Genomic DNA, 13,332 nt, shown 5'->3' with positions numbered 1-13,332 from the left:
GGAGAGTGAGAGAGAGAGAGAGAGAGCAGGGTTAATGTTTTGAGCGAAGTGAGCCTTCATCAGAAATGATGGATCCTTTACCCTCCACAGATGCTGCCAGATCTGCTGAGTTTCTCCAGCAATTTCCCTTCTTATTTGTTTCAGATGTCCAGCGCCCGCAGTTCTTTGTATTATTTTTATGGGAGAGCCATTCTATCCATTTGGCAATGTAACTGCGCTCCTCAATCGTGCTCTCTCTGCTTTTCCTTCACTTGAAGTTTCTTTGCAAATCCCCAACTCAAATGGCTGTATCAATGGAGACTATATTTCCCGACGCAACATGTACCGAGAAATAGAGAAGGCATGTCAGAAAGGCAAGGTCACAGTGATCATGGGAGACTTCAATATGCAGGTGGACTGGGTAAATAATGTTGCCAGTGGATCCAAAGAAAGGGAATTCATGGAATGCTTACAGGATGGCTTTTTGGAACAGCTTGTCATGGACCCCACAAGGGAGCAGGCTATTCTGGACCTAGTGCTTTGCAATGAACCAGACTTTATAAAAGATCTTAAAGTAAGGGAACCCTTAGGAAGCAGCAATCATAATATGGTAGAGTTCAGTCTGGAGTTTGAAAGGGAGAAGGCAAAATCGGATGTAATGGTGTTACAGTTAAATAAAGGTAATTATGAGGGCATGAGAGAGGAACTGACAAAAGTAGACTGGAAGCAGAGGCTAGCGGGGAAGACAGTAGAACAAAAATGGTAGGAGTTTGTGGGTATAATTGAGGACACTGTACAGAGGTTCATCCCCAAGAAAAGAAAGATTATCCAGGGAGGGATTAGATAGGCATGGCAGACAAAGGAAGTCAGGAAATGTATTAAAGAAAAAGAGAGATCCTATAAAGTGGCCAAGAGCACTAGGAAATCAGAAGATTGGGAAGGCTACAAAAACAAACAGAGGATAACAAAGAGAGTAATAAGAAAGGAGAGGATCAAATATGAAGGTAGGCTAGCCAGTAATATTAGAAATGATAGTAAAAGTTTCTTTCAATACATAAGTAACAAACAACAGGCAAAAGTAGACATTGGGTCACTTCAAACTGATGCTGGAAGCCTAGTGATGGGAGATAAGGAAATAGCAGGAGAACTTAACAAGTACTTTGCGTCAGTTTTCACAGTGGAAGACATGAGTAATATACCAACAATTAAAGGGAGTCAGGAGGCTGAATTGAGTATGGTTGCCATTACAAAAGAGGTAGTGCTAGAAAAGCTAAAAAGTCTTAAAATTGATAAATCTCCTGGCCCCAATGGGATACATCCTAGAGTTCTGAGAGAGGTGGCTGAGGAAATAGCAGAGGCATTGGTTGAGATCTTTCAAGAGTCACTGGAGTCACGGAAAGTCCCGGACGATTGGAAGATCGCTGTTGTACCCCCCTTGTTCAAGAAAGGATCAAGACAAAAGATGGAAAATTATAGGCCAATTAGCCTAACCTCGGTTGTTGGTAAAATTCTAGAATCCATCATTCAGGATGAGGTTTCTAAATTCTTAGAAGAGCAGAGTCTGATGAGAACAAGTCAACATGGATTTAGTAAGGGGAGGTCATACCTGACAAACCTGTTGGTATTCTTTGAAGAGGTGACAAGTAGGTTAGACCAGGGAAACCCAGTGGATGTGGTCTATCTAGACTTCCAAAAGGCCTTTGATAAGATGCCACACGGGAGGCTGCTGAGCAAGGTGAGGGCCCATGGTGTTTGAGGTGAGCTACTGGGATGGATTGAGGATTGGCTGTCTGACAGAAGGCAGAGAGTTGGGATAAAAGGTTCTTTTTCGGAATGGCAGCCGGTGACGAGCGGTGTCCCGCAGGGTTCGGTGTTGGGGCCACAGCTCTTCGCATTATATATTAATGATCTGGATGAAGGGACTGGGGGCATTCTAGCGAAGTTTGCAGATGATACGAAGTTAGGTGGACAGGCAGGTAGTACTGAGGAAGTGGAGAGGCTGCAGAAGGATCTCGACAGTTTGGGAGAGTGGTCCAGGAAATAGCTGATGGAATTCAACGTGAACAAATGCGAGGTCTTGCACTTTGGCAAAAGGAATAAAAGCACAGACTACTTTCTAAACGGTGAGAAAATTTGTAAAGCCAAAGTACAAAGGGATCTGGGAGTGCTAGTCGAGGATTCTGTAAAGGTCAACATGCAGGTTGAGTCCGTGATTAAGAAAGCGAATGCAATGTTGTCACTTATCTCAAGAGGGTTGGAATATAAAAGCACCGTTGTGCTACTGAGACTTTATAAAGCTCTGGTTAGGCCCCATTTGGAGTACTGTGTCCAGTTTTGGTCCCCACACCTCAGGAAGGACATACTGGCCTGGAACGGGTCCAGCGGAGATTCACAAGGATGATCCCTGGAATGGTAGGTCTAACATATGAGGAACGGCTGAGGATCCTGGGATTGTATTCATTGGAGTTTAGAAGATTAAGGGGAGACTTAATAGAGACGTACAAGATAATACATGGCTTGGAAAGGGTGGACACTAGGAAATTGTTTCCGTTAGATGAGGAGACTAGGACCCGTGGACACAGCCTTAAAATTAGAGGGGGTCAATTCAGAACAGAAATGCGGAGACATTTCTTCAGCCAGAGAGTGGTGGGCCTGTGGAATTCATTGCCACAGAGTGCAGTGGAAGCCGGGACGCTAAATGTCTTCAAGGCAGAGATTGATAGATTCTTGTTGTCTTGGGGAATTAAGGGCTATGGGGAGAATGCGGGTAAGTGGAGTTGAAATTCCCATCAGCCATGATTGAATGGCGGAGTGTACTCGATGGGCCGAATGGCCTTACTTCCACTCCTATGTCTTATGGTCTTATGGTCTTATACTTCCTGCTGCCTGGATCTTTAGGTCTGGAATTCCTTCCTTCAACTCTCTTCTCTTTCTTCTCCTTTCATCCTTCCTGCACCTGGCTTAATCCTGTGGTGTGGAAGCAAACCACTTGGCCCATTGAGTCCACACTGACCCTCCCACCCTGCAATTCCAATGGTTAACCCATCTAGTCTGCACATCCCTACACTCCATGGGTAACCTAGCATGGCCAATCCACCTTAACCCCGCACATCTTTGGACTGTGGGAGGAAACTGGAGCACCCGGAGGAAACCCACGCAGACTCGGGGAGAATGTGCAAACTCTATACAGGTAGAGGAATCGAATCGGGTCCCTGGCACTGCGAGGCAGCAGTGCTAACCATTTATCCATGTCAACTGTTTTCTGACAACAGCCCTCCAAGATGCCTGTCTGCTGTGTTATTGTAAATTGTTACCGTTGTAATCATCATCTTGAATTTTTAATCATCAAACTGAACGTGCCTCAATGCAAGTGAAGCTTGTTTTTGATTTTTATCCTTCCAGACATCGACACCACACCATTGTGTTACCCAGTGCCCTCAGGTAGGCCTTGCATAATCCTTCCTTCCTTTTGAACGAACTTTCCTGACTGTCTAGTCCTAATAAGGTCACAATCTCATTGAATGCTGTATCAGAGAAAGAGACCATTTGGCCCATCAAGGCCATGCCATCTCTCTTCCAGAGCAATCCACCTGGCCTTTTCCTATAACAGTGGAGAAATCCAAAGGCGTATATGTCTGTAATTGAAGCAGTTGGTTTTGATTTTGCACAGTAATAAAAGTGTGGTGTTTCATTGCAGGGTGAGAAAGGGGAACCAGGAAGAGATGTAAGTATCACATTTACCCTATAAATGGAAGTAGAAATTCTTGGACAGAATTAGGCATGATTACAAAGTGCGAATCAACGTTTACTCCTCTGTGTTTTCTCCTTTGCTTTTCATCTATTTCCACCTGAATTAATTTATTCTTTATTTGTACAGTTTGTTATGCTGTATAAAGGCAAACCATTGGTATGGGGTTATTAAGAACTAGAAGAATTTGAGGGTAAAATGGAAATTAAACAATACACATGTCCCGAATGTAAGAGGCTGTTGTTAGTCTGAGCAGGAATATTGCACCTAAATAGTTAACGCTGGGTTTGATTTGTTACAGGGTCATCCTGGATTGCCAGGTCCACAGGGTCCGCCAGGTCCAATCGGACCGCCAGGGATCCCTGGAACTGTAGATGGAGGGCACAGAGGGCCAAAGGGCGAGAAAGGAGATCCGGTGAGTACCGAACCCACAACCTGTCCAAATGCCATTGCCCGGAGTTTGGGAATCCACTGTCTTAAGGGATTGATGGAATTAGGTTCTCAGACAGTACCTTCCAAACCCATGACCACTTCCATCGAGAAGGACAAGGGCAGTAGATACATGGGAACACCACCCCCTGCAAGTTCCCCTCCACCACCATCCTGACTTGGAAACATATCGCCGTTCCTTCACAGTGGTTGGGTCAAAATCCTGGAACTCCCTCCCTAAGGGCATTGTGGGTCAACCCACAAGTGGACTGCAGTGATTCAAGAAGGCAGCTCTCCCCCACCTCTTAAGGAACAACTAGGGATGGGCTATCAATGCTGGCCAGCCAGCGACGCCCAAGTCCCACCAAAGAACGAAGACAAAGGTCATGGGTCAAGAGCCCAGAGGCAAAATGCTGTAGATTCCTGTTCCTGTGAGCAGCTCTGTGACACGTGGAATGTATTTGATTTCCAGGGATACCCAGGAAGAGATGGCCAACCGGGAACGCCAGGCAGGACTGGACACACCGGCTCGACAGGACAGCCCGTAAGTAATTAGTGAACCGACTGAATGCCAACTCAGTGTCAGCATGGAGGTATTTGTCTGTGGAGTGGGAACGCTGGGTTGGAGAGGGGCTTGGTATTTGCACTCAGCTTAGCATCTGTTGTTAAAAAGAAATGTCCACCTGGTTCATGAGGAGAACTGCTGTCCTTACCCTGTCTGGGACCACACATGACTCCAGTCCCACTGCAGTAAAGCTGACTCATACCTGCTGCCTAAAAAAAGCCCCTGAAATCCTGTCAGTTGTACTCAAGATGGCATTGTAGCTGGGCCTGCTGGGCTGACCTGATCTCCCAGTCACTGCCCATTTCAATTCCCCCAACCACTCCCTTTCCGACATGACCATTCTTGGCCTCCTCTATTGCCACAGTGAACCACAGCGTAAATTGGAGGAATAACACCTCATCTTCCGTATGGGAAGGGTACAGCCCGGAGGACTCAACATTGAGTTCTCCAATTTCAAATAACCTCCCCTCCCATTCTCCCGACTCCCTTCCTAGTCCCCCCCCTTCTTTCTACTGCTCCCTGCCACCAACTGGATTCCTTCCTCTCATTGACCAACCAGGTCGTACCCTCTGCCTCTCTTCACCTATCCCCACTTCACCCCCCTGCCCTTGCCACGCCCTTTATCTGCAGCTCCCCCTACACCCACCCCCAGTCCTGAAGAAGGGTCACACCCGAAACGTCGACTTCTTCCCCACCTGATGCTGCCTGGCTTGGTGTGTTTTTCCAGCCTCCTGCTTGTCTATTTTGTACTCAAGATGGCAGCTGACCACCACCCTCTCAAGGGCAATTGGAGGATGGACAATAAATGATGCCTTCCTAACAGTGCCCTCATCCTGCAAATAAATGTGAAACAAATCAGACAATTTACCTCAGTGCTGTTCCCGAACCTTCGCCTGTGCAAGATTCCATTGCATCACTTTGTGAAAGAGCAGGAGGTTTCTCTCCAATGGCATGATCAATGTTTATCATTTAACCAACATCGTTAAATGGCTGATTTGGTCATCTATCTCAACTTGATTTGTCAGTTTAGAATTAGAATTAGCTTTATTGTCCACACAGGAGTACAGTGAAAAGTTTACAAGTTGCCACTTACAGCACCATCTTGGGTACCTTGGGTCCAGATCCTTAAGCACAAATTCTTCGGAAAACATCTGAAGATTAAAGAAATAAAAAGTCCGACATTACAGATCTATGTGCAATCTCAGGTACAAAAGTACAAAATCATAGGAATAAATTAGAAAAACCAAGAAATAAAAATTTCAGAACAGCAGTCCTTCCAACCCCAGTCCACGTTGACACCTATTCTCAGTCCATGATGGGTTCACTTCATAGCTGTCTAGGTCTGGACACTGCGTTGGATGTTGGATCTTGCTGTGCATAAATTGACTGGCCCATCGTTTGCACTGTGATGTTGACTGCTCTTGAAGAAAGTATTTGATTGACTGTTAAACTCTTTGGAACATTCTAAGACTGTGAAAGGCCTTAGATAAATCTAAAATCTTCCTTACTTTGTTTCTCAAGAGTCACTGGTGTGGGCAGCAGGGAGTGCATTTCTCCCAGGTTTGACTGTTAAAAGAAATCACATATTTGGGTGTTTGTATCTGGGAAGAAGTGATGAAAACTAGTGTCTGAGTCTCTACAGATGAAACAAATCAAGAGGCACGATGTTGTATCACATTGTCATGACAACATAGTAGTCTTCATTTGCATTTCACTCAGATAGACACGTTTTTATTGAAGAGTTTTCTTAGTTCACATTATGATGTGTGTTTTTTTGTAGGGGAGTCAAGGGTCCCCAGGATTGAGAGGAGAGAGGGTAAGTGCACGCTATAACAGCAGGTCTTTGTGAATCTACCTTTCTTCAGTTTACGTCCCTCAATAGAATTTTCTCCCGTGGATTCCCTTCAAAATTATGACAATCCATTTGATAATGTAACCTTGAATCATAGATCCGCTACAGTATCGAAACAGGTCGTTCAACCCATCCAAAGAGCATCCCACCTAACCCCACCCTGTCACATGGTCCTTCTTGGACACCCCCCACCCGCCCCTTCCTGGATCTCTCCATCTCTGTTTCAGACGACTGACTCAACACGGACATCTACCGACTCCCACAGCTACCTGGACCACCACACCTCCTCTCACCCCCGCCCCCCCCCCCCCCCACCCCTCCAGTAAATATGCTATCCCTTACTCCCAATTCCTCTGTCTCCAAAGCATCTGCTCCCAGGAGGACCAGTTCCACTCCAGAACATCCCAGGTGGCCTCCTTCTTCAAAGACCATGTGGTCAGCGATGCCCTCCAACGCATCTCCTCCACTTCCTGCACTTCCGCCCTTGATCCCCACTCTCCCAATATAACAAGGACAGAATCCCACTGGTCCTCACCTTCCACCCCACCAACGTTTGGATGCAATGCATCATCCTCCACCATTTCTGCCACTTACAGTCAGACCCCACCACCAGAGAAATATTTCCCTCCCCACCCCTATCTGCGTTCCGCAGAGACCATTCCCTCTGCAACTTCCTCATTAGGTCCACACCCCCACCAACCCACACCCCACTCCTGGCACCTTCCCTTGCTGCCATAAGAAGTGCAAAATCTCCATGCACACCTCCATCCATGGCCCCAAAGGATCCTGCGACATCCAAACACCTCATCTACTGTGTCCGTTGCTCTCGATGTGGTGTCCTCTACATTGGGGAATGAGGACACCAACTTGCAGAATGTTTCAGGGAACATCCCTGGGACACACACATTAAACAACCCCATCTCCCTGCAGCTGAACACTTCAACTCCCCCACCCACTCCGCCAAGGACATACAAGTCCTGGACTGCCTCCATTGCCAAATTCTAGCCACCCGACACCTGGAAGAAGAACGCCTCATCTTTCACCTTGGAACCCTCCAACCACACGGGATCAATATCGATTTTACCAGTTTCCTCATTTCCACTCCCTCTATCTTATCCCACATCCAAACTTCCAACTCAGCAGCACCCCCTTGACCTGTCCGACCTGTCCAACTTCCTTCCCACCTATCAGCTCCACCTTCCATCCGAGCTATTGCCATCACCTCCTACCTTCATCTACCTATTGCAGGGCAAATTTGCAAACTCCACACAGGCAGTCACCCAAGGCTGGAATTTAACCTTGGTCCCTGGCGCTGTGAGGCAGCAGTGCTAACCACTGAGCCACTGTGCTGTCCTGCTCTTTAAGCTTTCAGTGTGAAGTGATCCCCTCCTCTCTGTTAGTAAATGAACTGCCTCAAATGGTGTTGAGTTCTCCAACCCCAGGTTTGATTGCCTGCCAACCAATGTGGGTGTGCCTGAGCTGGGACAGGTGAGACACTTGGAGGTTCTGCCATCCCCTCAGCCCTGTCCCAGCATCCAGTTGTTCAGAGACAGGTCACAGTCCTCCATGTCCAGGAAAGGACCAGCCCCACTGAGAGAGCAGCACCATTCTATGAAACTGGTTTAGAATGTGGCACCTTTAACCTGAGGATGCTTCATGACAGAAAAGCAAATATTCTCCCATTTTCCATCAAAAGAGGAACTTCAGCTCCTCAGCACCCAATCTCTGTTGACCTTTGTGCTCAATAGAGGAAGTCTATAGCATAAGTGGGTAGTCTCTGTACCTTTGAGTTTGGAGCTCCTCGGTGAACGTCCCACTGGAGGAGAGGGAAGGTGTGTTCATAACGTGGCCAAAGCACGTTGGCTATCAATCTCTAAACCCTTCTGACACACAGCAGCATTGGTGGTAAGAACAAGTCGGTTTCCGAGTCAACCATGTGATACAAAGGAAATTGGATCACTATCTCAACCTCCTGATTGGAATGTGGATAGATTAGATTCCCCTACAGCCCAACAAGTCGACACTGACCCTCTGAGGAGTAACCCACCCAGACCCATTTCCCTCTGACTAATGCACCTAATGCAATGGGCAATTTAGCATGGCCAATTCACCTGGCACATCTTTGGACTGTGGAAGGAAACCCATGCAGACATGGGGAGAACGTGCAAACTCCACACAGAGAGTCGCCCGAGGCTGGAATCGAACCTGGGCCCTGGCACTGTGCGCCACCGGGCTGATATTACTATAACTTTCTGAATGAGCTGGAAGACACCACCAGAGGCTGTGTAACATGCCTCACCATATAATTATAGGATGAACGGGGGGAATTCTCCCAGATGTCTCAGTGAACAGCATTAAAAGCCCAGTCATCATCCCTTTACTCTTGTGGGAGCTTTCAGTGTACACACTACCTAGAGCATTTTTTACAGTAACTCATTCCACAAAGATAATTTAAAAAAAAAACTGCAGAAGCAGGAAATCAGAAACAGCTGGCAAAACAGCACCTGGCAGCATCTGCGGAGAGAGAAATCAGAGTTAACATCTCAGGCTCTGAAAACGTTAACTCTGACGTCTCTCCACAAATGCTGCCAGACCTGCGGAACTTCACCAACTACTTCTGATTTTGTTTAGTGAAGGTATTTGATTGTCTTAGGGTAAATGTTTGGACTGTCTTGAGTATGTAAAAGGCGAGCTTTTTTATAAACTAACTGGTGCCCGATCTGTATGGGGCCCGTGGTCTAGACTGCAAGAGGATACTGGTCACTGTTGATGTTAAAGTATTAGTTTCTTGTCACAGGGGGAGCCTGGAACACCAGGACGAGTCGGGCCTCCAGGTCAAAAGGGAGAAAAGGTCTGTATACATTCCTCCTTTAAAAGCGCATAGAGAAACATAAACAAATAAATGAGCAAACAGACATGTAAATTAGGGTTTGTGAAGTGGTCATTCGGCCCTTCGATCCTGATCTGAATCTGGGATTTTATTTAACCTGAGTGTGTAATAATGCTTTCAGATTAATATTAAAGCATTGGAGAGGCCAGGGTGATGGATAACAGAGGAAATATGCTGTGTAGCAAGGTTAGATTCAAAGAACCCCTACAGTGCAGGAGTAGGCCATACAGCCCACACCAAGCTCTGAAGAGCGTCCCACCCAAACCCAGCCCTTCCACCCTGTGTTTCACATGGCTAACCCATCTAACCTACACATCCCTGGACATTATGGGGTGATTTAGCATGGCCAATCCACCCTAACCTGCACATCTTTGGACTGTGGGAGGAAACCGAAGTTCCTGGAGGAAACCCACGCAGACACGGGGAGAACGTGCAAACTCCACACAGACAGCCGCCCAAGGCTGGAATCAAGCCTGGGTCCCTGGCGCTGTCAGACACCGGTGCTAACCACTGAGCCACTGTACTGCCCATCGAGCTTTCACTGATGGGGCTGTGGATGTGCAAAGAAGATTCCTCTCACTTACCTGATACCAGCCTGGGCAGCAGGGACTGCCAAGTTTCCAAGGCACTGTGGACTTCACCCCCAAGCACTGATAAAATATGGATGGTCTGTGGCCCTAATTGGCCATCAGTTGTTCAACTGAAAGGTCTCAATAGGCCCAAGGGTTGGTGGGGGTTTGACAGTTGGCTGCTGTTACCTGATACCTGTCCTGTATCCTGTAAATTATCAAGCAGGTTTGGAGTTGGGGGGAAGGGGAGTCAAGATTTTACTTGTGCCTGCCCCCCCCCCATACAATCTTACAAACCCACCAACAGGGCAATGCAGAATGCAGCTTTGTCAGAACTTGGATAAGCCAAAGGTGTGAACAAATACAGAAAAGAGTGAGGATGGGGTGGGCGAGAAACAGAAGAGAGAGTCTGTATTAGAGTGGGAGAGCAGCAGAAACACTCTCAGTTCAGGCTGTTCACAGATGCAAACAGAATCAGCGGTTAGGATCTGAAATTATTCAATGTCGTCTGTCCAACCGGAAGATGATCTGCCTGTCACTGATCTTCCATTGATCTTTAAAAGAGTAATTTGGAGGGGTGATCAGAGGCTAAAGTGGGAGTGGGCAGAAAATATGACAGCAAGTATTGGAAACTCATCTTGAAAAGTTGAATGGTGGTGTTTACTCCCCTGAGATGGCAGGACTGATGTATGAAGAGAGACTGGATTGGTTAGGACTATATTCACCGGAGTTTAGAAAAATGAGGAATATCTCAGAGATGCCTACAAAATTCTGACAGTGTAAAGATAGGAAGGATGTTCCTGATGAGCAGGAAATCCAGGACAAGTCATCACAGTTTAAGAAGATGGGGAAGGACATTTAGGACAGATCATTTTGAGGATTATAGTTTACCTCTCGCATCCTAATATGCCAGGGAATTTGCATGGTACCCTGCCCATCCAAGTTCGGTATGTCCTTTCTGTTGTGGTCAGAACTGAATACAATACTCAGATACAGTCTGGATAGAGCTTTACACTATAATTTTTACAAAGCGTAATTATAGCAACAGAAGGTGGCTGTTTGGCCCATTGAATCTCATGCTGGATCTCTGTGGAAAAAGGAGCCATTCCAAGAGGATCTAGTGTTCTGGTGATTTATTGGCCATGAGGCCATTTTGGGGATGTCGGAGGCTGGATATTAGTGCACCTTCTTTCTTTCATTTATGTTTGTGCATTTTTTTGTTTCAGGGTGAACCTGCTACACATGTTTCAACCGGTGGAGGCTATCCTGGCAGAAAGGGCGAGCCCGGTAATCCAGTATGTGGCACACTTTCACTCTTTACCCAGAGTCTGTGTTGGTGTTTGACTTGGTGTTAATGCTCCTCATGAGTCTCTCCCCACTTTAAAATCATCAAAACCCTTCAATATATCCTTCTGTTTGTTTTAAACTCCTGTATTTACCCAGCTTCCTCTTGATGTATCTACCCTCTTCATCTGAGCCACTCCCTGTGCTGGCAAGTTCCACATTTTATGTAAAAGACGTTTCTCCTGAATTTCCTGAATTTATTGGCCACTATCTTATAATCATGGCCTCTTACTTTGATCTTTCTAATGATTCATGGGATCATTAGGCTCGCATCTATTGCTCAGAGGACGGTGAAGAGTCAGCCGCACTAATGTGGCCTGGAGTCACATGTAGGGCAGACTGGGTAAGGATGGTGGATTTATTTCCCTAAACGATGTTAGTGACCCAGGTGGGATTTTACGATCGACAGTGCTCGCCCAACACCTTTCTTCCGGCTCCTCCCCCAACCCCTGTTAAACTCATACTTCACCATCATGTCCTGTTGGGATTCAAACCCATGCCCCACAGAACAGGAGCTTGGGGTTCTGGATTACTAACCAGTGACATTACCACTATGTCACTTCCTCCCTTCCCAGGATCTTAATATCCATCTCAGCAAACCCTTTCACAATCTTAAAGATCACTTGTAGGCCACTGTCCATCCTCTCTTTTTGCAGATAGATACCATCTCATTGAGAGAGCTCCATAAGATTATGAATACGGTGGCAGAGTTATACCATTTGACCCATGGAGTTTGATCTGCTATTCAATCATGGCCGACATGTTTCTCAACCTCATTCTCTTCATAATCCTTGATCTCCTTATGAATTAAGACTCAATGACTTGCGGGAAGGAGGGGTTTGGTACAGAGCTGAAAGAAGAATATACTACTTTTCCCCTTGAATTAAAATAATACGACCACCCATGTTTTGTACTTGCATCAGATCCCAATCACTATTGACGTAAGTTGTGACATTTTGTTCTTTTGCTTTGTGACATTTGCAGCACCCTAGGACTGAGATAGCTGACCCTCCTATTGCCTGATTGGAGTGTCCAGTGCCTGAAGTCAGTTCTTTCTATTGAGGAAAATTCTTAATGAGTTTTCATCACTAACATCCTATTTGGGTTGTTGAGAATCTTACCTCCCTATAGCTGCAACCTCCAGCACTCTGAAACCCCTGTTAGCAACTTCCTCCAACCCTTCAATCCTCTTAGGAACTGACCCAATTCTGATTCCTTCTGTATCCCTGGTTTTAAATGTGCCACCATCAGTGCCTGGTTTCCAAGTTCTGGAATTCCATCCAAAAACCTCTCCACACCTTTTTCAACAGTTTTTGTCATCTGTCCAAATGTGCCTTGACATCAAACTTTAACTGCTGATGCTCTCGTGAAATGCCTTGGGATATTGTTAAGAATGTTAGAGGGGCTATGTGAATGAAAATTGTTGTTGCTAGCCAACCTGCATGTTGTTAGACAATCTTCCAACTGCAATGACAGCTCCTCTTTCGGTTCTCTATTTTAGGGTGCTCCTGGTCCACCTGGGTTTCCTGGACAAAGAGGCGACAATGGGCTCCCTGGTCAAGTCGGGCCACAAGGTCCCATCGGTCCTCCAGGACCTCCTGGGAGGTCTATCAAGGTATGTTGGCAACCTTGCAGGAGAAATGTCGAATTAACTCAGAATCAAATGTGAAACACCCACATGACCCCCTTTAATTTCTGGTTAGTTGCTTGATATTCATTACTGAGTTATAACCAGGTCTCTTGAAGGTGAGGCATTGAAAGAATACTCTTCTGAGGTTTTCTCAATTAGGTGTCAAGTATGGTAAGACCTCTGCATCAGAAGGTCCATAGAAACATAGAAATAGCAGTAGGAAGAGGCCATTCAGCCCTTTAAACCTGCTCTGTCACTCAATATGATCATGCCTGGTCATCCTATTCAGTCCACTGATCCCACTTTCACCTCATACATATTGATAT

At 46.2% G+C, this 13,332-nt stretch overlaps 1 protein-coding gene across 3 annotated transcripts in view; it reads left to right on the top strand.

Annotated features, from left to right (window-relative positions):
* Window positions 1-13,332, top strand: part of col7a1 (collagen, type VII, alpha 1) — a 436,569-nt gene that overhangs the window by 196,858 nt on the left and 226,379 nt on the right. For all 3 annotated transcript variants that reach the window (XM_072581827.1, XM_072581825.1, XM_072581826.1), the window contains exons 33-40: window positions 3,382-3,420; window positions 3,677-3,703; window positions 4,029-4,142; window positions 4,629-4,700; window positions 6,502-6,537; window positions 9,371-9,424; window positions 11,259-11,327; window positions 12,878-12,991. In XM_072581827.1, the coding sequence (XP_072437928.1) occupies window positions 3,382-3,420; window positions 3,677-3,703; window positions 4,029-4,142; window positions 4,629-4,700; window positions 6,502-6,537; window positions 9,371-9,424; window positions 11,259-11,327; window positions 12,878-12,991 (525 nt within the window). The remainder of the gene's footprint in view (window positions 1-3,381; window positions 3,421-3,676; window positions 3,704-4,028; window positions 4,143-4,628; window positions 4,701-6,501; window positions 6,538-9,370; window positions 9,425-11,258; window positions 11,328-12,877; window positions 12,992-13,332) is intronic.

The sequence above is a fragment of the Chiloscyllium punctatum genome, chromosome 12 (assembly GCF_047496795.1).
Source record: "Chiloscyllium punctatum isolate Juve2018m chromosome 12, sChiPun1.3, whole genome shotgun sequence".
NCBI lineage: Eukaryota > Metazoa > Chordata > Chondrichthyes > Orectolobiformes > Hemiscylliidae > Chiloscyllium > Chiloscyllium punctatum.
The sequence above is the reverse complement of the archived record's forward strand: the minus strand, read 5'-3'. Positions and strand labels throughout refer to the sequence as shown.